Raw genomic sequence first — 20699 nt, 5'->3', positions numbered from 1 at the left:
TGATGCTTTGGCATCTGAGGAGCAGCATGTCGCTGCTGTAAACATCAGAACTGTTTTAAGGCGTTTGCCGAGCTGCACAGCTCAGGCGGAAGACGAAGATGCATTTACCGCAGTTAATGTTCACACACAAGTGGATAGAAGCTCAAGTATTTGCCCTGATAAGTAAATTACTATTTAGCAACACGATGCGTAACACTGAAAGTGTTGAATGTCTTTCAAAAAATCTTTTCCCCCATTAGATGAACTGAAGCCCCGTAATATAATCCTTTCATTTACATTTTTTCACCAAAGCAGCACAAGTCAGAATATAAAGGAATATACTTTCCCTACTAGGGGTTGCACAGACTCGTCAACTAGTCGACTTTACCGCTCTGCTATGACGCTTTAAGCTTGACGTCGACTAGTTGCCGATCACTTGATCGTGACGCTAACAATCCGGACGCCTCCGAGAAGCAAACCAGCAGCGCTTCGGGTGTGTGGAAATACTCCACTAAAGATGGAGCCTGTGCTGCTGGCGCTTGCAAAATATGCAAATCCATCCTGAAGTACAACAAAAGTACAGCAACGTATTGCAATGTACACTCATGTGAAAAGGCATCCGCTAACACTACGGAGGAACGATCCAAATCGGCCCCTGTACGTTGCGTGCGTGCGTTCGTTCGTTCGTTTTGGGATTCGAAATTGAAAAACAAAACACACACACACACACACACACACACACACATTTCCCGAACCGCTTGTCCCATACGGGGTCGCGGGGAACCGGAGCCTACCCGGTAACACAGGGCGTAAGGCCGGAGGGGGAGGGGACACACCCAGGACGGGATGCCAGTCCGTCGCAAAAACATTTTTTTGTTTTAAAAATAACGTGAATTAACTAGCAGAAAAATTAGAAGGGCTTTTTATTGATTCTGAGCGAACACACCCTAGGAAAGCATGGACTTGTCTATTAATTTTCTCTTTTCGTTTAGTCATACAAAGTGTAGAAATCAAAATCTCACAATACCAAATATGATCAATGTCTTAAAGTGCCCAGTATTTCCAATCTAACGGCACGGTGGCACAGCGCCTGGGTGGTGCGAGAGGATGTGGGTTCGATCCGTTACGCTCCATACCGTATCGATCCATACGTTGTGTGGAGTTCGCGTGTTCTCCCCGTGTCTGTGGGGGTTTCCACTGGGTGCTCTGGTTTCCTCCCACAGTCAAGACATGCTGTTCAGGTGTGTAAGTGACAGAGTGTGTTCCACTGTGTGGATGAGTGACCCAGTGTAAGTAGTGTATCTAGCAGTGTAAGTCACCGCGGTGAATAAGGGGTGTGGGCTCATAACACTAGAGTTCAGTGAAAGTCGCTTTGGAGAAAAGTGTCTGATAAATTAATGTAAAAGTGAGCTTCACTGGCAGTCTTTTCTTTGGGAAAAAAAAATGTCCACTCTGGAGCCATCTGGACAAATGATAAATATGGCAGAAACTAGAGCAACATATTCAGAGATCGCAGACAATCTAGAACAACATGGTGCTGCGCGGGTTCTTCTACAATGAGTGTCTGAGGATTTTGTCCGCAGCACAACGGTGTAAGGAGAGGAAACTCTTGCTGCTTTTGAAAAGCATCCAGTGATCCATGTTAACTTATGATAAATAACTCAGAGCGAAGGCAGCAGGTTCGATGAAGCCACTGATGGATTATATGCAGGTTGATCAAGATACCACAAAACGAAATAACTCAAAGTCAAAAAACTAAAATATTTAAAATACACCTCATTTAAACAGTTAATATTTTAAAACAAAAAATGAAAAACGCCTTTTTTTTTTTTTTTAAACCTGGCTACGATGTCCCATCTTATGTTTCATATATACATATAGAGCCCATGTATGAGCTGTCTGTCAGCACAGATGCTCGGTTTGAGAATACAGATTGTCGGTTGTTGCAAAGCATTTCCTTCCGCGTTCATTCATGACGTCACCAGCGATTAGTCGACGTCGACTCGAAAGAAATCTCAAGTCGTGCAACCCCTATTCCCTACTGGCCATTTATGTTCCACGGACGTGTGTCACTCCAACAGTGACGTCGCTCAAGGTGAAAGAAGAACAAGCCATGGAACAAAAGTGACTGCGAGCAAGTGAATCTTTGACAGTTATGTGCCACTTTGTGAAAAAGAACTTCTCGAGGGAGCGCACGCGAGCAGAGAAAGTAAAGCGGTGCAGTCCGATAAATAAAAAGCATGCGGATTCCGACACGTCAGCAACTTCTGCTTTTAGAAAGTACTTAAAATACCACAAGAGGAAAGGAAACCGTTGAGCTCATGTATGAGCAGCTGCTGCGGAGAATCACGCGGCCTCAATACACCACGGTAAGAACGGAGTCAACGGGAAGCCCGCGTCCAGGGTCCGAGACGCCGATCCGGTTTCCCCGTCGCACGTCCGACCCGTATCGAATCCCAGTTCTCCTTCTCTCGTGGGGAAGCAGTCTAGCGCGAGCTCGACTCCCAAAAAAGAAATGTTTGGAAAAACCGGCAACACACAAGTGTGGTGTTGAGGTTGTGGCTCAAAAACAAATCCTTGGCGATTCTTTCAACAAATTACCTGCGAAGCTGCCACATACGTTTGGCTTGGGGGTGGGGGGTGGGATCAGGGATACTTCGTGCATCGCGTTATGGTTGGCTGGGGGGCTCCGCGCTGGGGGGCTGCAGCAGCGTCTGCTGAACTGAAGGAAGAAATGCGAGAGCTGTAAAGCGCTCAAGAATGATCCGGAATGCCTGCCCCCCCCCTTTCCAGATGCTTCCAATAAAGCCCGCTGTTCGGTACCATTTCCGACCACAATCCCGACCTGCGACAGCCACTAACTACGCGAAACCACACAAACAAACACTGACACACGGAACCCGTTTGCTTTCAACAGCTGAGCTGCGAGATGCATTTAGTCCCACCTTAGAAAGTAGCGAACCAACAAGGGGGTGGGATCGGGTGTTGGAATCGCGGCGCCGTTACCTGGGGGCTCCTGGGAGACCACGGACTCGGGACTCTCAGCCTTCACGTACTCCGCATTCAGGCTCTCTGCAGTCGGGACACAGCAAGGACACCATCAAGTGAAGCAAGGGGTGGCGGGACTGACAGACGGCGACGTGTGTGTGTGTGTGTGTGTGTGTGTGTGTGTGTGTGTCAGTCAGTCAGTCACACATCACTTGCTCTTTCTCGCCGGCTTCCACATCTCCAGCCATGACTCAATACTGCAGACAGCAAACATTCAGGAGGGGGACTGCGAGACATGCTGGTGGAAGGCGGAAGAAGGCCTTACGCTGAACACTAAAGCAGAACTTCTTCTTCTGGTAGGAAACGTAGCTGCCGACGGCGCCCATCAGAGCCATGAGCACAGCGCTGGCGATGCCCGCTACGGTGCCCGTTTCGGCCGTCGTGTCTGTCGGGAGACGGAGAGAGCGCGGGGGGTCAGACGCAGGCGGCGTGACGCGTCGCCTTCCATGCTCGCCAGCAGCCGCTCGGACGACACGCGTCCTCCTCCTCTCTGCCCCGAAGGTCCATCGCCGAGAAGGATGTTCCAAACGTTACTTTGGCGACGCTTCTCGACACCATCAAGTTTGCCTCCGAATGCGACGTGATGCAGGTGGCTCAGCGGGTAGCGCCGCTGCTTTCCTCTCCTGGGCCGTGGCTACAGATCCGGGTTCGAACCCGGCGGAGCCTCTATGGAGTTTGCGCGTTTTCCTCACGCAGCGCAAACGACGTGTGTTTCAGGTGAACTGGTCGCTTTGCGTTGCTTGTGAGAGAGAGAGCGAGCGAGCTACACTGTATGTTGTGCGGACGAGTAGACAGCTGTACACACCTAAGTGTAGCGTCCCTTGTGCTGTAAGGCACCTCTGACAAAGGTACCAAGATTCAAGAGTTCATTGTCATGTGTACAGTAAACAGTTTGTTACACCCTACAATGAGATTCTTACTCTGTGAATCCTCTCAGCAGCCTGCGACATAAATTCTAAGGACATAAGGAAAGAAAAACACAAGGAGAACAGAGGGCATAAACCACAAATTTACAAAAATTACTATTAGTGCAAAAATCCAAGAAACGAGGTTATATACGTATATAAAGTGTGCAGCGCGCAACGTAAACGTGAAAGTCGTACATGTGCAAAGTCCTGCAGAGGTAGATTGGGGGGGTGCATTTGCATACTCAAGGTATGCGGAGGTAGTCTGCGGTCTCTGAGGTTGTTGGCGTTGTGGATGTGTGTATGTGTGTAGGAAGGATGGGGTAGTTGACGCCTCTCAGGCTCAGGCTGCGTCTGCCGTGATGGGTGGAGAGGCAGCGGATGGGTGTCGTTCACAAGCCTCATGGCCTGTGGGTAAGAACTGTTTTTCAGCCTTGAGGTTCTGGCTTTAACACTCCTGTAAGCGTCTGCCTGATGGTAAGGGCGTGAAAAGGCTGTGCTGGGGGTGACTGTTGTCACAAATATGAATGAAGGGCAGTTAACTGCAGGCCCCTGGGACGTGCGCCCAACCACTAGTGACACGAGAACGACACCCCGGGGGCTGCACGGCATCGTTGTTTACCACATACCGTAGCTCCTATCGTCAGTTGAGTCCATCACAGAGCCTCGCCCACCTAGAGAGGAAACAAGGTCCACAATATATTGAGAAGAATGGCCAGAGGGGACATACCAGCCGATGGGCCCACCACTCACTAAGAGCATCGGCGTCCTTTCGACACGGAAAAAGAGCGCTAGTTTACGCTCTTTGAAAGATCACGTGGAAGTTAATCGGTAATTCACTCCTGTATGTAGAAGAGAAGCTGGGAAAGAACAGGAGAGAACGGGACGGAGGGGGTTCTGGGATATCTCACACGGACACAAGATGTAGCGCGGGGCCGTGCCGACATAACCACGCCAGTCAGAACGTTGTCTGGACGAGGCTCTGGAAGGACCTCACCTTTCCCTTTGTCAGGGCTGTAGTCACCAGTGTCAACGATGTCAAACAGGTCACTGTCACTGATCTGGCCACCTGGGAAACACAAGAAGCAGGAGGCGGCTCAGTGTGCGCCTGCCGTTTGTCCTCCGGTGCTACAGGGGGCGCCAGAGGGCAAACGTGATCATGCACGAACAGAGCGATCTGACCATCTAAAGGTCATTCGGTGAAACGCGAAACTAAGGAGTACAGCTCTTCGGACTCCTCCTCAAAGCGGTCATCGAATCCCGGTCCGAGCCTCCGAAGAGGACACGTCGGTGGGAAACGGTGGTGAAACTCCAGAAACGGTGTCGGCGAAATGCACGGAGACCACAGACGGCGTCCAGCCAAGCAGAGAAAGTGAGGAGGCTGGCAGATGGCACCTCCGTGATCTCCTTGTTCGTGGGGGGAGCAGGAACTGGGCCCGTCGAACAGCAAGCGCACCGTTTCTTCTCTCGGCGGGCGTCTGCAGAAGGATGCCGAAACACCGCCGCGCACCCGCTACCGAAAGCACGTCTCAAACGTGCCCCGTCCGGCAGCAGGGGGCACCACGGCTGCCGCATCGTCACGCGAACGGGGCGGCGCAAAGACTCGAACCCGAAGGAGGCGACCGGGAAAGTGCCTCCGAAGGACGACAATGGCGCGCCCGCACCTTAACCCGAGAGGAAATCCAAGACTCGCGGCGCCGTCTTCCAAATGTCACCGGAGAGCGAGACCCTGCACACGATGCGTTTCTGATTCGTAAAGCACTCGGCACCCAGCAGCTCAGGGATGCTGCTCAGAAAGCGGTACGTGGTGCTCACCTCCTTTCTTATTTCTCTCTTTTCTTATGTCGTTGTCTGGGTCCAAGGCATCGGAAAGGTCAAGGTCGTCAGCAGCTGCAAAGAGGTTGAGGAAAAAGGTCAGACCCCCATCTGTGACGCACACTGCCAGGTGCCCTGGACAAAGGTGCGAGCTCCATAAAGACATTATAAATAATAATTCGGTGTATTTTCACAGAGTGCTCAACAAAGGCAAAAGGGCAGAAGAACAGAATGTGTAAAACAGACATTTAACAACACCGTACATATTTTGTCAAACAGCCGTACTTTGGTTTCCAATCTTGTATCTTGTCATCGGCGGCTCACTGTCAATCTGTGTTCGACGAGCGCCCTGCTGTAACAATTTACAAAAATAACAAGTTTCCCGTTACGGGCAGCGCGAACGCGCTCGCTAATCCCCCAGAAGGCGCCTCGATCCCTCTTTTCTCAAGCAGCCGGACGCACGGCATTTCGCCAGGCTGCACGGAGAAGCAGCGGCGCGAAAGGAACGGTCTCTCGTCTGCTTGGCCGTGTCCCCATGAAGGTAACGCTCGTACCCGTTCCCTCGGGACAGAGCTTGTCCTCGTCCGGCGACTTGTGACTCGGGGTCTGTTCGTAACTCAATTTGTTTGTAACTCTACAGTTACACTTACTGCTCTGTCTGAATCCACGAAAAGCACATAATGCAGATGCCCCCCACATTATTTATGGATGAGGTTCTGTAAAAAAAAATCCCTGTAACACTTCTGCTCTTCCATTTCAAACAAGCGTTAGCGGAATGGAATGCAGGGCCCTGGTGGACGGAAGCCTATCCTGGAAACACGGGCCACAGAGCAGAGTACGATTTGGAGGAGATGCCAGATAATGAGAGTAACCTGTGATTTTACCGTTTTTCAATAAACTTTGCAAATCCATCTCCGGAACGTGCTGCCCAGTCCCGACTGCTGAGCAGCTTCTGGACACTTCCACAATTTATCATTTTCTTATTTCCGCACAATCAATAACAGCTTAATAATGAAGACGTCCCGAGACTTATGTGCACGTTTGTTTATTCGTGGGCTCGGTTCGCTAAAAATCTTACACGCAGCTATGATGAAGAAAAATACTTTGTAAGACTTTTCATTTTAAGAATGTGAAGCTACACTAAAAGTGCTTCGATGAAAATAAAAACTCCTTTGCTCGCTAAACGCCAAAGTACCGCTGACTGCTGACCGATTGGTCCCATAAGCACGCGCATCGTCGCTCCTCTACGTATCGATCGCACGCGGAAGAGCTCCGGACACGAGCCGCGAAGGCAGCGCCGCGCTCGTGTCCCGTTCCGTTGCGTTCTGTCCTCGACTGAAATTTTCAAATCACAAATGCTGCAGATTTGCAAACGCAAGAATGGGCCACAAGGGCAGCCAGCGCCGCGCCGCTCCGTCTCGTCGCGCGGTAACGGCATTTCCAGCCGTCATACGTTTCTAAATACGGGAAAATAAAACAAAATACATATAAACTACGTGCTTTGCTGGCAGAGAACAAGCAAACGCGCGGCACAGAAAGGCACAGGCAGAGACGCCGAACGCGGGTCCGCACGCAACGTCGCCGAGCTCCCGGAAGCGCACGCAGCCAAGTGGCCGAGAGCTCACGACCTCCGAGACGCGACCGCTCTACCTGGAGCGGGCTTTTCTGGCTTCGGCTTCTCCTTCGGCTTCGGCTTCCCTGGCACTTTCGTAGTGGCGTCAAAGAAGTCCGACAGGTCAAAGTCTGCAAGAGAAATTCACAGCGAGACAAACTTACTGCCCAGACCTTCAGTATTACGTGGTTCTATTCAAGACTGATACCAGGAGTTCTGTTTGCGTTGCTGGGTGAAATAACAAGCGAACGCACATATTTCACCGTAAAAGACGGAAACGTTACTGCCTTCTGAGCTCTGAAGCGGTGCTCAACGCGTTGGCTGCGGCTTAATGGACACAAAGCACGATCTCGACACGAGACGGACGACACGTCGCAGCACCGCAACATTTCGTTCGCTTGTACAGCGAGGGATAAAACAAAGGTTTCACGTAACAAAGAGGAATGGCATTTATATCGCCCCGGAAGGGGAACACGTTACATGCAGACATTAAACGATATCTAAGGGATTCGACGAAATCGGTACACGAGGCAGCATCGGCTCCGAGCGCCAAGGCCCTACGGACAGATTCTCTCGACGAAGCAGCACAAGAAAAAGGGGAACAAAATTCACGACTCACCTGCTCCTCCTTTCCCTCCGCCTGCTGGTGCAGGTTGGGGTTTCGCTTTGGGAGCAGCAGCTGCGGAGGAGAAACAAAGGTAACAAGTCATGACAACACACATTATATGCAGTATGGATGAGTTGAAATAAACTTGACAAATTTTCGATTCGCATTTCGCAGCAGCACGTGACACCCATCGTACGGGACAATAAATGAGTCCTCTACTTATTCTTAGGAGAGATCTCTTTTAAAGCTCACGCTTCTATTGGGAACAAAGCCAGCGCGACTGCTGGGCAAACGTTTAGAGGCGCGTTTCAGACGAGCGGGTGCGCGGCACGGCCGGAGGACGCCCCGTGCCGCTGATGCCCCTGCCGAGCCGCCGGCCGACTCCCTTCTCCGTCCCCCTGACGGCCTGCAAAGGTGCGCAAAGCGGAAGTGAAAATCTTACATACTCGGTTTGGGCGACGTTTCATCCAGGGCATCCAAAAGGCTTAAATCCTGAGCGAGAGCTGCGGAGCACAAAAACAAGGAGCGTTAATCATCACGGTTAGGACGAGAGTAACACGTTAAATCCTGGGCGTCAGGAGCCGTGCGGCACGAAAGCAACAGAAAGCGTGCGACTCCCTTCAACCCGAAATGACCTTTACGCAGCAAATCGGAGGGAATTGGGAGGAGGCCCAGTGACTGAGTCACTCGTGCTGGAGGTGAAAGAGGCGCAAATCAATGACACATAATATCAGAATTGTCTCGATGCACAGAAACGTCTTTTCTACGTCTATTCCTCTCTGTTGGACCGTAAAGAAAGAAATGGATGAGTCACATGAACTGGGAAAACTGTGTGTGAGAGAGAGAGAGAGAGAGAGAGAGAGAGCAAAGAGCCTGTCAGTCACACCACGCCTCACTGCGGTAAAGCAGGACAAGTGAACTCAGAGAAAGGAGTAAAGAGATGATGTGGGGTGACAACACCCCCCCCCCCCCCCAGGTTTACTCCTTTACTGCAGCATCATCAGGTAAACAGTGAAAAGGTCTCTCCGTCACCACGTACATGAATATTTATATTTACTAGACACTTTTCTCCGCATGAGACCATATCATATATGTAGAGTACAGTCCATGTGTCACATACCACGGTACACAGCAGTGTGTAGTACCAGAGCAGAGGCTTTTCAGTCACTAAACTTGTAAACACAAACAATGACACGTGTGTCGGACGGGGTGAAGGAGGACACGGGGACAGGGGTCAGTGGTCATTGGTCATTGAGAACGACGTTTATTGGAACAACAGCGGCACTCGGGAACTACCCCCCCAACAGGGTCACCCCCCCCCGGTCCCTCCAGCGGTTGAACACTCACATTTTCCCCATAATCCAACTATTTACAATAAACACATTTTCCGCTCAAACTCGCGGTCGTTACAATACTGTAGTATTACCATATTATTACCACGTAAGGGGAAAGTGAGGGCGGACCGGTCGCACGCAGAGGATTTTACCACGGTAAACGAGCCCAGCGGCGCGTCTCGGTCACCGTGTTATTCGCATAAATACTAAAAAAACGTTTTTATAAACTACAAAACTGTAGTTCGCCGCACCGAGTTACTTTGTAACATTCTGAAAGTAAGAAGTAAACATGTGAAACTTGAGCACGTGACGCTACTACACTGACTGAGTCTCGCGCTCCTTCGGACGAACAAAAGCCGGAATATATCGTCGGACAAAAAAAAAGCGACATTTCAATACTGTTTAAGTGCACGAACCACGATGGGGGTCCACACTACTACCAGCTTTTACCACCTTTTACCACCTTCTACCACATTCACCACGTTTTTTTTTACCCGCCGAGGGTCGCTCGGCCTGCCCGGGACACACGCGACGCGGACTTACCCTGCAGCAGAGTCAGCGCCGCGAACGCGACCAGCAAACACCACGTGCGGCGCGTGGCCATGATGATGGTGATGGTGGTGGTGGGTCACTTCGGGCTCCGAACCTCAACGTGATACCGGCGATGCGGTCGCTTTGACCCACTGACTTTCGCGGCTCCGATCCGCTTCTGGAGCTCCGGCGACGGGCAGGGAACTGGGGGATCATGGGCGGATCCCGACCGGCTGGGGGCGGCTGCGGGGGGCGGGGGGGTGTCAGACGAGCGAGAGATCACTAATCGACTTTCCCAGTGTGAATTCATACCGCGATGATCGATAAAGAGGACAGACGGAGTCTTCGGAGGAGCTGCAGTGCCTGCAGTTCAGGCGAAGAGCCGCAAAATTCTCTCCTGTCCGAACCGATCCGATCCGATCCGAACAGTTCCCGCCACGAGAAGAGCGCAGATCTGCCGTCACTTTCCAGAGGATACATGATGATCATGTCCATGTGTTCATGATTTATCAGACACGAGTTTTGTCCGAAGCGACCAGCGTCTCGTAGAAAATACAATGTATTCATTATTACGTGAGCAGGAAGAGACACTTGGATGGATCATAGAGACGCGCGTGACTCTTAAGTGCACTTTGTTTCTTCCTTTCCACCATCTGAAGCAACGTTCTGTTCATCACACGAGCAGCTGCACGAAACTCAGGCGGACGAACCCTGATCACCTTCCTACTAAAAACAGTTTTTTTATTTTAAAGATACACAAACATTTACATACTGTAACGACCCGCGTTACTGTTCTGAGCGGGAAATGTGTTTATTGTAATTCAATAATTGGTTAGACTTTGGTGACGCACGGGGAATATAAGGGGGTGTTTGTGTCTTTTGCGTCTGCGGGGGGCGAGCAGCGAGCCTGGCGGCGCTAAGCAGGCTGGGAAGGCTGGCTAGGCGCGCGGGTCCTGCAGGAAACGGGGTCCTCGGACCGAGACATTATTCCCCTGTGCGCAGGTGCTCTACTAAAGCGTTCGAGATGAACGCTCAGCTGCCTCTCTGCGTCCTTCTTCGACCCATCCAAACCCACGCGCTGCGCGACACGCTACAGTACAGCAGTAGCGGCTTATGTGGGCATGATCATAAAGTCACGGTGCATGAACATTTTCACCATACATCATGTTGGTGAGCGAGCTGGAGCGACGAGTTTTCAGACCCCACGTAGGCAGAGTTTCAGCAGTTCTGAGTGGCGGGGGGGACGGGGTCGTTCCGCCACAGTGGAGCCGGGACTGAGAACCTCTGCACTTTACCTTTCGTGACACAACACAGTGTTACACAGATGTTGCACAGACGTTACGCTGATGTTACGCATCACTTTACAGGGGGGACAACAGCAGCACGGAGGACAAATCGTTACACGTTATCACACAGAGGACATGTAGCGGAGGGGTTCTGGCCCTGGGGACTGGAGCTGGTTCTTTGAGCCCCAGGAGAGACCTTCCTGCAGTAGCTACCCTTGAGGGATGTACATTTACACTATTCATTTACCCTTAGTGGGGATGGCTGGTAGCCTAGGGGTTAACGCTGCTGCCTTGGGAACCAAAGATCACTGGCTTGAATCCTACCTCCAGCTGTAGCTCCCTTGAGCAAGGTACTTACCATGAAATTACCCAGCTGTATAGATGGGTAAACAACTGTTACCGCTGTATGTTGCTTTGGAGAAAAGTGTCAGTTAAAGGCGATGATGCTGAGTTCTGCCTCTGAAGAATAATATTAGAAACTTGTGTGTGTTGCCACTTGACTTTCCATGTTCATTAATCACTTGAACCCACCAGGCACAGGTGAGCGCTGGGTGTGTTTGAGTCCCCTGGCTGACAATGGTCAATGCCCTGTGTTTGTGGCTTTATGTAAATTCCGCTTTTGTCACTCCAGTGCAAGAACCTTGCGTTGGAGAAAACTAATAGTCCGGTCCAGAGCGGTTTGGGTTAGGGGTCAGAGGGAGAATTAAGGAAAACAAATAAAGATTTTGAAATGGTCATTTTTGCTTGAAATGATGGCTAGAAAGCCCTGTTGTTCCTTGTTGGCTTCTTCCAATCTGGGGTAACTTCTGCATTAATATTAATACTGTGTGCATATTTTTGTTTCTATAACATGTGTGCAGGATTGTTAAGGCAAGTTTTTAAGGTGTTCATGACTTATTTGTTCTTTTTTTTTAACAATTATATGCCTCAATAATGGCACATCAGGGCACTAATCTGAGTGATGATATCCCTATGATGTTTGTTGCTTCACATCGAATCATAGGCCGTAATGAATTTAGGGCCAACAAATAACACACACACACACACACACACACACACACACACACACACACACAGTTTCAGAACCGCTTGTCCCATACAGGGTCACGGGGAACCAGAGCCTACCCGGTAACACAGGGCGTAAGGCCGGAGGGGGAGGGGACACACCCAGGACGGGACGCCAGTCCGTCGCAAGGCGACCCAAGCGGGACTTGAACCCCGGACCCACCAGAGAGCAGGACCCTGGTCCAACCCACTGCGCCACCGCACCCCCTGTCCAAGGAATAACACACACACACACATTTTCAGAACCGCTCGTCCCGTACGGGGTCACGGGGAACCGGAGCCTACCCGGCAACACAGGGCGGAAGGCCTGAGGGGGAAGGGGACACACCCAGGACGGGACGCCAGTCCGTCGCAAGGTACCCCAAGCGGGACTCGAACCCCAGACCCACCGGACAGCAGGACTGCGGTCCAACCCACTGCGCCACCGCACCCCCTCAAGGAATAACAGTAAGTAATATTTCTGTTGTACATTTCGGGATGAATTTGAGTCTCTGGCCTTTTGACTCGGCGCCAGTAGCTACAATGTCTCCTAAGTGGAGCCATCGGTTACAGTGCTTGAGACAGAATTGCTCCAATAAAATACTGTATGTACCTCATTGTATTATAAGCATGTTAAGCAGTGAAGGAATGATTGTATGTCTCTCACTTTCGAAGTTACTGGCAGCAGAAGCTGCTGTTGAGTTGAGGGCAGAAAACACAGCCTCCAACTGCTTTCTAACATTTCAGCTGAATAGATGAGTGCAACGTCTATCTATTCTATGTTGCTGATGCTGCCTCGTTAGAATTATAGAAAATTACGGAATAACCTGCTTGTCCTTGACTTTTTTGTTATAAGATACAGATCAAAGGCAAACGAAAGAACAGTTTACGTAGAGTTTACAAAATTAGAATCAGAATGAGCTTTATGGCCAACTATGTTCACACATACAAGGAATTTGTCTTGGTGACAGAAACTTCCACAGCACAGACAGAATGACAGTGACAAGACACAGATGAGAAGATAGAATATGTGAATAAAGGATAAAAAAATATAAAGTACACAATATACAAAAAATAGTCACTAGACATTATATGTATGTTCTATACAAATGCAAGGGAATGTGAGTAAGACATATGATGTGATAAATAGATATAAATATAAACAGCGTTATGTATTGCACTGGTTTACTCTCTAGGGGGGATTTAGCTGTTCATGAGGTAGATGGCCTGAGGAAAGAAACTTTTCTTGTGCCTGCCTCTCCTGGTGCTCAGTGCTCTGTAGCGCCGGCCAGATGGCAAAGGTTCGAAGAGGAAGTGGCCTGGATGTGAGGGGTCTAGAATGATTTTGCTAGCCCTTTTACCGACTCTGGAGGAGTATAGTTTTTGGAGAGCTGGGGGGATGTGCCGATGATTCTTCCAGCGGTCCGAACTATCCGCTGTAACCTTCTGATGTCTGATTTCGTAGCTGAGCCGAACCAGACAGTTATAGAAGTGCAGAGGACAGACTCGATGACTGCAGAGTAGAATTGCATCAGTAGCTCCTGTGGCAGGTTGAACTTCCTCAGCTGGCGAAGGAAGTACAACCTCTGCTGGGCCTTCTTCACAATGGAGTCTATGTGGAACTCCCACTTTAGGTCCTGTGAGATGGTGGTGCCCAGGAACCTGAATGACTCCACTGTTGCCACAGTGCTGTTCATGATGGTGAGTGGGGTAATGCTGAGGTGTTTCTCCTGAAGTCTACGATGATCTCCACTTTTTTGAGCGTGTTCAGCTCCAGGTTGTTGTGACTGCACCAGACAGCCAGCTCTTGGACCTCCTGTCTGTAAGCAGACTCGTCACCATTCCGGATGAGGCCGATGAGTGTGGTGTCGTCTGCGAACTTCAGGAGTTTGACAGAGGGGTCTTTTGCGGTGCAGTCGTTGGTGTACAGGGAGAAGAGCAGTGGGGAGAGCACGCATCCCTGGGGGGCGCCAGCAGTACTGATTGTTTACAATTAGTGTCAACTGGCACTCTGCAATAACATCGTGTATAATCGACAGTTAGCCTTTATCTACGTCCGAAAATCTGGCAACATAGGTAAGAAAACGTGTTTAACTCATAGCAAAAGCAGTATTACACAAAGTCTGTGCGCTGCAAGAACTCCACGATCCCTTAAAACTCCCGCGCATATGCAGCACTTTTGTTTACGTTCCTCCAAAACTTTCTTCAGGCTTTTCCGTATTTTACGACAGGAATGACGTTAAGGTCAGTTAATCCAATCAAAAGCGTCAAATCGCGGGCGTTTGCAGCACAGCGTCCAATCAGTGGCTGCGGAGGTTGTTTTAAAACCCTGAGGGGAGCAGCCAATCAGGCCGGTCTCGTGGCGAGCTAGCGCGAGGCCGAGCGCGGAATGGCTTTTATAGAGGAGCGCTCGCGAGCTTCGTGACTCCATGTGGAGAAACGCTGCAGGTAGGTGTTAGTTATAGGAATAATGACAAAATAAATCTGCTTCATATTTATTTTACACAAGACCGAGTTCAATGCGGACGTTAATTTAAGAAAATGGCTTCCCTAACTTTATTTCATTTAAGTGAATTTAGTATTGCCAAATATTTCCATCGTCGTCACGAAAGTACCTCCGCTCACCTCGTCTCATGTGAAATAGGCGCAGTCTCTGGTATGTAGCATGTCGACAGACAGAGTGCGTACGTTTTTTTTTTTTTTTTTTTTTTTTTTTTTTTTTTTTATTTTTTTCCGCAACAAAAAAAAAAACTCCTGGCGAGTGTCGGTGTGTGGAAAACCAAATCGGTGGCTCATGTAGAGCTGTATTAAAGTTACGGCCTATTTTAATTCTTCTTTCTTGGACTCGTCAGCAATGTGAATGTCCGCTGAGCGCGCGCACCTGGCTTCGTTCGGTTGCTCCCCCCTTCAATAACCCTCTAGGTTTGTCTTTTTCCGGCTGTTTTCCACCTAATGTGGCAGTACAGTGAGTGAAAGTTAGTAAGAAAGCCATTTTAATTTCTGCCGCGTCTCTAAAGGACGCGGTGGTTGTGTATTAAAATGGCTGGCGAGTTAAGCGCCGATGATGCGCGAGCCGTGATCAGGCAGCGCTCGGTATTTTCTGACACGTTTCTTCTGGCTGCAAACAAACGGTCCGTTTTTAATGTCTCCCACGAATAGCTGTTTTCCTCTCTGCACAGACAGAACGGAATATTTCTTTTCGCTACTTTTAAAGTTCGTGTTCCCCTGCGCTACACAAGGCAAGCCAAGCGCTTGGGCCCATGCATGCGCGGCTCCGGGGAAACGAGCGGGCGGCCGGCCGGTCTTTCCGCTTCTACGTGGCCGTGGAGCAGCGCGAGTGGACGGGTCGTCGTGGTTGTAATAATCGGGCGAGGGCGTTTGGGGCTTCGTCTCCCTCCTCGAAGGAGCCATGATTTTAGTGAGATGAGGCGAGCGGACACTCAGTCAGTGGCGCGTGTTCGCAGCAGAGCGCCGGCTCGGGTCGGTCCCGGTCCCGTTCGGCTCCACCCTCACACCGCGGCGTCGCCTCTCCCAGCGAGCGCGTGGAAATCGAGAGACCTTTTTGTCTCGCGGGAACCCGCATCACTGGAGGGCCGTTAATTCGTTCGCACCTGGGACCCCTCGGTACCCGTCTGTTGCTCGGTCGGGCGCGGCGGTTCCCCCAGTCAGTGCTGCCATTAAGTACTTGTGCCACCTTGTTCTATGCTTCTAAATACCACCACGTGTGTGTTAAAAACATCTGTTAAAATCTCCTTATACTCAGTTGCATAAATTAAAACATTTTGAGCTCAAATTAAACTTATCCATTTACAGCCTTATTAAAACTCCTAGGCTTCCGCAGTTGCTGTCAGCTGACTGGGATGATGCTTCCAACAGGAGAAGCGAAATGTTGGAACCAGTGTCCCACACGGTGCGGTTTAATGCAGAAGTACAAGACTCCCAGTCATTTACAGCCCCTAATGGTACTGAAGTTGCAGTATTGGTGCTGAATGGGTGAAAGAAATCCTGACTTTCTCCAGAAATGAATCTTCTTACTTCTGGAGGCCATTCACTAGGTCAGGGTCTCGATCTTCCAGATCTTATCCTGGAAGTATAGGCCAATCCCCCCCATGTTCGTACATTACGCACAACTTGATTGCCAGCTGCAGCAAAGAAAATGACATGTGATGTAGTGGTTACAGCTGTAGTCTTGTATTTTGGAGGTTTTAAATTCAAATACCTGCTCTTGCTAATGCACTCTTTAGCAAAGCACCTTGAATTACTCTGGTAAATTATTCACTTTTATAAATGGGTAAATATAAGCTTACAACTCTATAAATTTTAGATTGCCTTGGATGAGAGCCAGGGATGAATACGCTAAATGTGGACATTAGCATTAACTTTGCTCCCTCTTTCAGGAACCGAATATAAACATAAAGGCTGAATTCATTACCCCTGTGGCCCAGAATGGCAAAAGGCAACACGAAGAAGCCCAAGGGCAAGATGTCTGCCTATGCCTACTTTGTGCAGACATGTCGGGAGGAGCACAAAAAGAAGAACCCAGATATTCCCATGAACTTTTCAGAGTTTTCTAAGAAATGCTCTGGCAGGTGGAAGGTAAGTTGTGCTTGATGGGCTGAATGAAATGTGATTCTTAATATGTTGGTGGACATCTTGATACATAAGGGCACCAACTGATGATCAGTATGAAAGGAACTGGTCACTGATGTGAACTTGCTAGAATGTAGTTGTGTGGGGGGGTTTTTTTTTTTTTTTTCCTCCTCCTCTCCCCCCTTTATAAAGGAAAAAATGACATGCCCTTGTAAGTGCGTAGTAGTTCAGTGTGGATCTACAACAGCATGTTGGTAGCACTCAGTACCTTATGTACTGCTTTGTATTGTCTTCCTGTATGATAACTTTACAAAGTGAGTAAATGGTAGAACAGAAATTTTCTAACTTGCAAGCTTTCCTTAATTTTGCTCATTAGATAGCCCTAAAATTAAGAAATGGTGCTGGTTCTTTTGGTTCAAGAACTGACATTTTACAGTATTTTGACTACCATCCAAAGAAAATTAAACTGACAATGTTAAATTGTCTCGTTGCACAACTGTTTTCGTTCTGTGAGTTATAGGTAAACTGCCTATGTGCAAAAAATTGCTCTTTTTGAAGTGCTGCTTAGTTTACATTTAAGGTTAGTCATTTACCTGTTTATCCAACTGGGTAATTTTACTGCAGAAATTTTAGGGTAAGTATCTTGCATAATGGTACTGTAGCCAGAGGTGGGGATCAAACATGCAACCTTTGGGTGCAAAGGATGTAGCTCTAACACCACTACAGTACTAGCTATCTCTGCTGGAAGTATAGCGTGCCCCCCCCCCCAACACACACATCTTCACAGTTTATACACCATGGGGAGAGTCCCTCTTTGCCAGTGGAAATTATGAATTTATTGGAATGTGATTGATCTGGTTATGTGACTGTCCTTTATGATGCAAACTTAAATATGAATCTCATGGGACCATTGGATGCTGGACCACTTAATACTGCCAATCTCTACTGCATTTCCTTGCAGATAATGTCAGGAAAGGAGAAAGCCAAGTTTGAAGATATGGCAAAGCAGGACAAGGCTCGGTATGATGAGGAGATGTTGTCATACTCTGACAAGAAAGGAAAGAAAAGCAAGAAGGACCCAAATGCCCCTAAAAGGCCACCGTATGTTCAAAATTCACATGATTTGAATGTATGGAATGTCAGTTACTTCTAAGATCTGTTAATGGCTCCACTCCTGTACCTTGTGTAAATTTAGGAATTCTCATGTGCGTTTACTGAACCCACTTGCTTACGTGGCTTTTATATGTCTGGAATGGACAAGACTAAAGGGTATTCTCAGACTGATAAAGCTTCTCTTTCTGAGAAAGCAGAATGTACCAATGGCTGTTGCCATATTAAATGGCACAGAAGCTGCAATGTGTAAATTGTCAGCCTTTTGTGGCTACAGTGATATGTGTTCTGGAACAATTATGAAATTTTTAAAACTGGTTTTTCTCAACAGTTCTGGGTTCTTCCTATTCTGCTCTGAACATCGACCCAAGATCAAGGCCCAAAATCCCAGTTTGGGCATTGGTGAAATAGCAAGGAAGCTGGGTGAGATGTGGAACAATTTGACAGATGCTAATAAGCAGCCCTACCTGGTCAAGGCTAACAAGCTGAAGGACAAGTATTTAAAGGTAACAGAATTGAGGCAACAAACTATTTTTCATTCATGGGGAAATTACTTTTTGGCCAAATAATGTAAGCTGAATTAGTTTTCTGCAGTACTTTAAATGGCTGGGGTGTGACTTATGGCTTAACTAACATTTCCCAGAATATCCATACTCTGTGTGGGTGCAAACTGAAGAAAGCCAGGATGGTGGCTCCTTGGCCTATAAAGGAATTTTTTAGTCTTTGCATCTGTTTTGCTAGAAGATGCTTCAAAATGGTGTCCTCTACTTGCAGGACATGGCAGACTACAAGGATAAAGATGGGATGGGAGCAGCAGAGCCCTCCAAACCTGTGACAAAGAAGTTGCGTGAGGAGGATGACGATGATGATGACGACGATGATGATGACGATGATGAGGAGGAAGATGAAGATGAGGATGATTAACTTTCATTTGCACATTTCTTTCCAGATCACTAGCTGTGAGGTTACATTAATGCAGGGGTTGCAATTGTAACTACTCTACTCTATACTGCTCATTTGGACTGCAAGTTTTCCTTCATTCTGTTGTGCTGAACCTGGAAATTTTATTTTCTTAGCCACTGAATACTGTTAGTAACTTATCATAACCTGTCTTCCTCATCCACTTAATTTTTTTTGCTGTCAGTATAATGGATTGCATAGAGGCAATAGCTTTGCATTTATAATTTTAAATTCAAAGGTGTTTTATGACTAAGGCTTTCATTTTGTTCAGTTTAATGTTGCACAGATTGGGCTATATGCCTTAGTGTGTAAAAGTATTGTGGCAGTGTGACCTGGCTTAACTCAGGGATCCTGCTGGTAAAGAAGGTAGTTAAGCAAGAAGTTCTTGTCAGACCACTGCTCTTGTATGTAGCACACTGTGATGCACTACAGTTTAATATTCCTGATGGTTATTTGGATTTTTTTTTTTTTTTTTAAGTTTAGATCTTAGGAAATGAAGCCATTGATGGACTTTATTTGCACAACAAATGAATTTTTTTTTTTTTCCTTTACATTTTAAGTTCTGCAGTGTTGAAATAATTCCCTTTATCACATGTCTTTGTAGCTATAACTTATATTCTTGCTAGTTGCATCTGGTCAAAATGACTAAATATATGGCTACATTGAGCCTTAAGTTTAAAATGACTGCGCAATGAAGGACTGTGGTGAGGAGTCCTGCCCCCCCATCATGTTTGTTGCTGAGGGTACTGTGAAATGGCTTTGCTCTTCCAGAGGTTGACTTTGTCCAAAAAAAAAAAAAAAAAAAAAAATTGGCTGCACATCATTCATTGGTATGGAAACTCATTAACAATTCACTAAACTGCCTACCAGTTTCAGTGACTGCATGGAATTTTTACTTTTGTCTTTTTCTCTTCTCTTCTCTTCCCCCCCCCCCCCTCCATTTCAGTTTGTTAAACTTGGACTGCCCTCAATCACTTCTCTCAATACACAAATTTCCTGTCAGTCTGCAAAAGTTTTACTGCCTGTACAGGATGTGGTTTGAATTTCAAAGTAATCCTGATTACATGAATAAACTCTTGTTCCACAACTTCATGCTGAAGCTAATGTCAACAAGGCCACTTATTTTGGATTCTGATTTTCAATATTGGAATTGAAGTCTTTGTCATTGTACACGCACCGTCTTAAACCGCTTGTCCCGTACGGGGTTGCGGGGAGCCGGAGCCTAATCTAGCAACACAGGTGAAAGGCTGGAAGGGGAGGGGACACACCCAGGATGGGACACTAGTCCATTGCAAGGCACCCTAGGTAGGACTCGGAACCCCAGACCCACTGGAGAGCAGGACCTGGTCCAGCCCACTGTGCCACTGCACCCCCTGGTCACCATACTGCTGTGCAATAGAATGAAATTACAGATTTAAGATTGTCTTCTGCTACATACATAGTTTAGAATAACTCTTGGTTGCTTACTTCAAGCTCTGATTCTAGTTAACATTTAAATTTCAGTTAATTTAACTGACACCTTCCTCTAGACTGACTTATTTATAGCAGGGTGTTTTGTATTATTTCAAGGCTAAGTACCTTTCTCAAGGGGACTATAGCCAGAGGGGATTTGAGTTTAGTTCAAATCCCGTTTGTGCTGTTGTCCTCTTGATCAAAATTATTCCAGTAAGAATACTATGCCCTAAGAATGGACAAGTAATTGTATGCTGCCTTCCATGAAGGCTGCAGCAAAATAAAGATTTATGTGATGAGAAGCTTTAGTTTGAAAATACTATAATACCTTCAACTGTCCTCGACAGGGACACCCTGTTGTAACCAGGAGGAGCATCTCACTCAGGGGCCACCATTGTACTAGTTTGTGGGCCCTTGTGCACAGAA

General features: G+C 48.0%; 2 protein-coding genes across 2 annotated transcripts; one reads left to right on the top strand and one right to left on the bottom strand.

Moving 5' to 3' along the window:
• Window positions 1–1761: 1761 nt before the first annotated feature.
• On the bottom strand, window positions 1762–10259 carry LOC108934091 (CD99 antigen-like protein 2). The gene is made up of 10 exons (XM_018751599.2): window positions 9844–10259; window positions 8413–8469; window positions 7979–8038; window positions 7398–7490; window positions 5748–5822; window positions 4930–5001; window positions 4562–4606; window positions 3293–3412; window positions 2986–3051; window positions 1762–2701 (listed from the first exon to the last, which is right to left on the bottom strand). The coding sequence occupies exons 1-10, from the start codon at window positions 9902–9904 to the stop codon at window positions 2649–2651; spliced, it is 702 nt and encodes a 233-aa protein (XP_018607115.2). The 5' UTR covers window positions 9905–10259; the 3' UTR covers window positions 1762–2648.
• A 4264-nt stretch (window positions 10260–14523) lies between these two features.
• On the top strand, window positions 14524–19920 carry hmgb3b (high mobility group box 3b). Its single transcript, XM_018751959.2, has 5 exons — window positions 14524–14609; window positions 16559–16757; window positions 17713–17852; window positions 18193–18367; window positions 18636–19920. Exons 2-5 carry the CDS (start codon window positions 16608–16610, stop codon window positions 18783–18785), a joined length of 615 nt encoding a protein of 204 aa, XP_018607475.1. The 5' UTR covers window positions 14524–14609; window positions 16559–16607; the 3' UTR covers window positions 18786–19920.
• The last annotated feature ends 779 nt before the right edge of the window (window positions 19921–20699 follow it).

Source organism: Scleropages formosus, chromosome 4, assembly GCF_900964775.1.
Source record: "Scleropages formosus chromosome 4, fSclFor1.1, whole genome shotgun sequence".
Lineage (NCBI taxonomy): Eukaryota > Metazoa > Chordata > Actinopteri > Osteoglossiformes > Osteoglossidae > Scleropages > Scleropages formosus.
Note: the sequence above shows the minus strand (reverse complement) of the source record. Positions and strands in the feature narration are given on the sequence as shown.

Coding starts and splice junctions, on each gene's coding strand:
- LOC108934091 (XM_018751599.2), bottom strand. CDS start 9,904: ATGGCCACGCGCCGCACGTGGTGTTTGCTGGTCGCGTTCGCGGCGCTG. Junction 3,052..3,292: donor GTTCTGCTTTAGTGTTCAGC/GTAAGGCCTTCT, acceptor TCCCGACTGCAG/AGAGCCTGAATGCGGAGTAC. Junction 2,702..2,985: donor GGTCTCCCAGGAGCCCCCAG/GTAACGGCGCCG, acceptor TTCTTCCTTCAG/TTCAGCAGACGCTGCTGCAG.
- hmgb3b (XM_018751959.2), top strand. CDS start 16,608: ATGGCAAAAGGCAACACGAAGAAGCCCAAGGGCAAGATGTCTGCCTAT. Junction 17,853..18,192: donor AATGCCCCTAAAAGGCCACC/GTATGTTCAAAA, acceptor TTTTCTCAACAG/TTCTGGGTTCTTCCTATTCT. Junction 18,368..18,635: donor TGAAGGACAAGTATTTAAAG/GTAACAGAATTG, acceptor CTCTACTTGCAG/GACATGGCAGACTACAAGGA.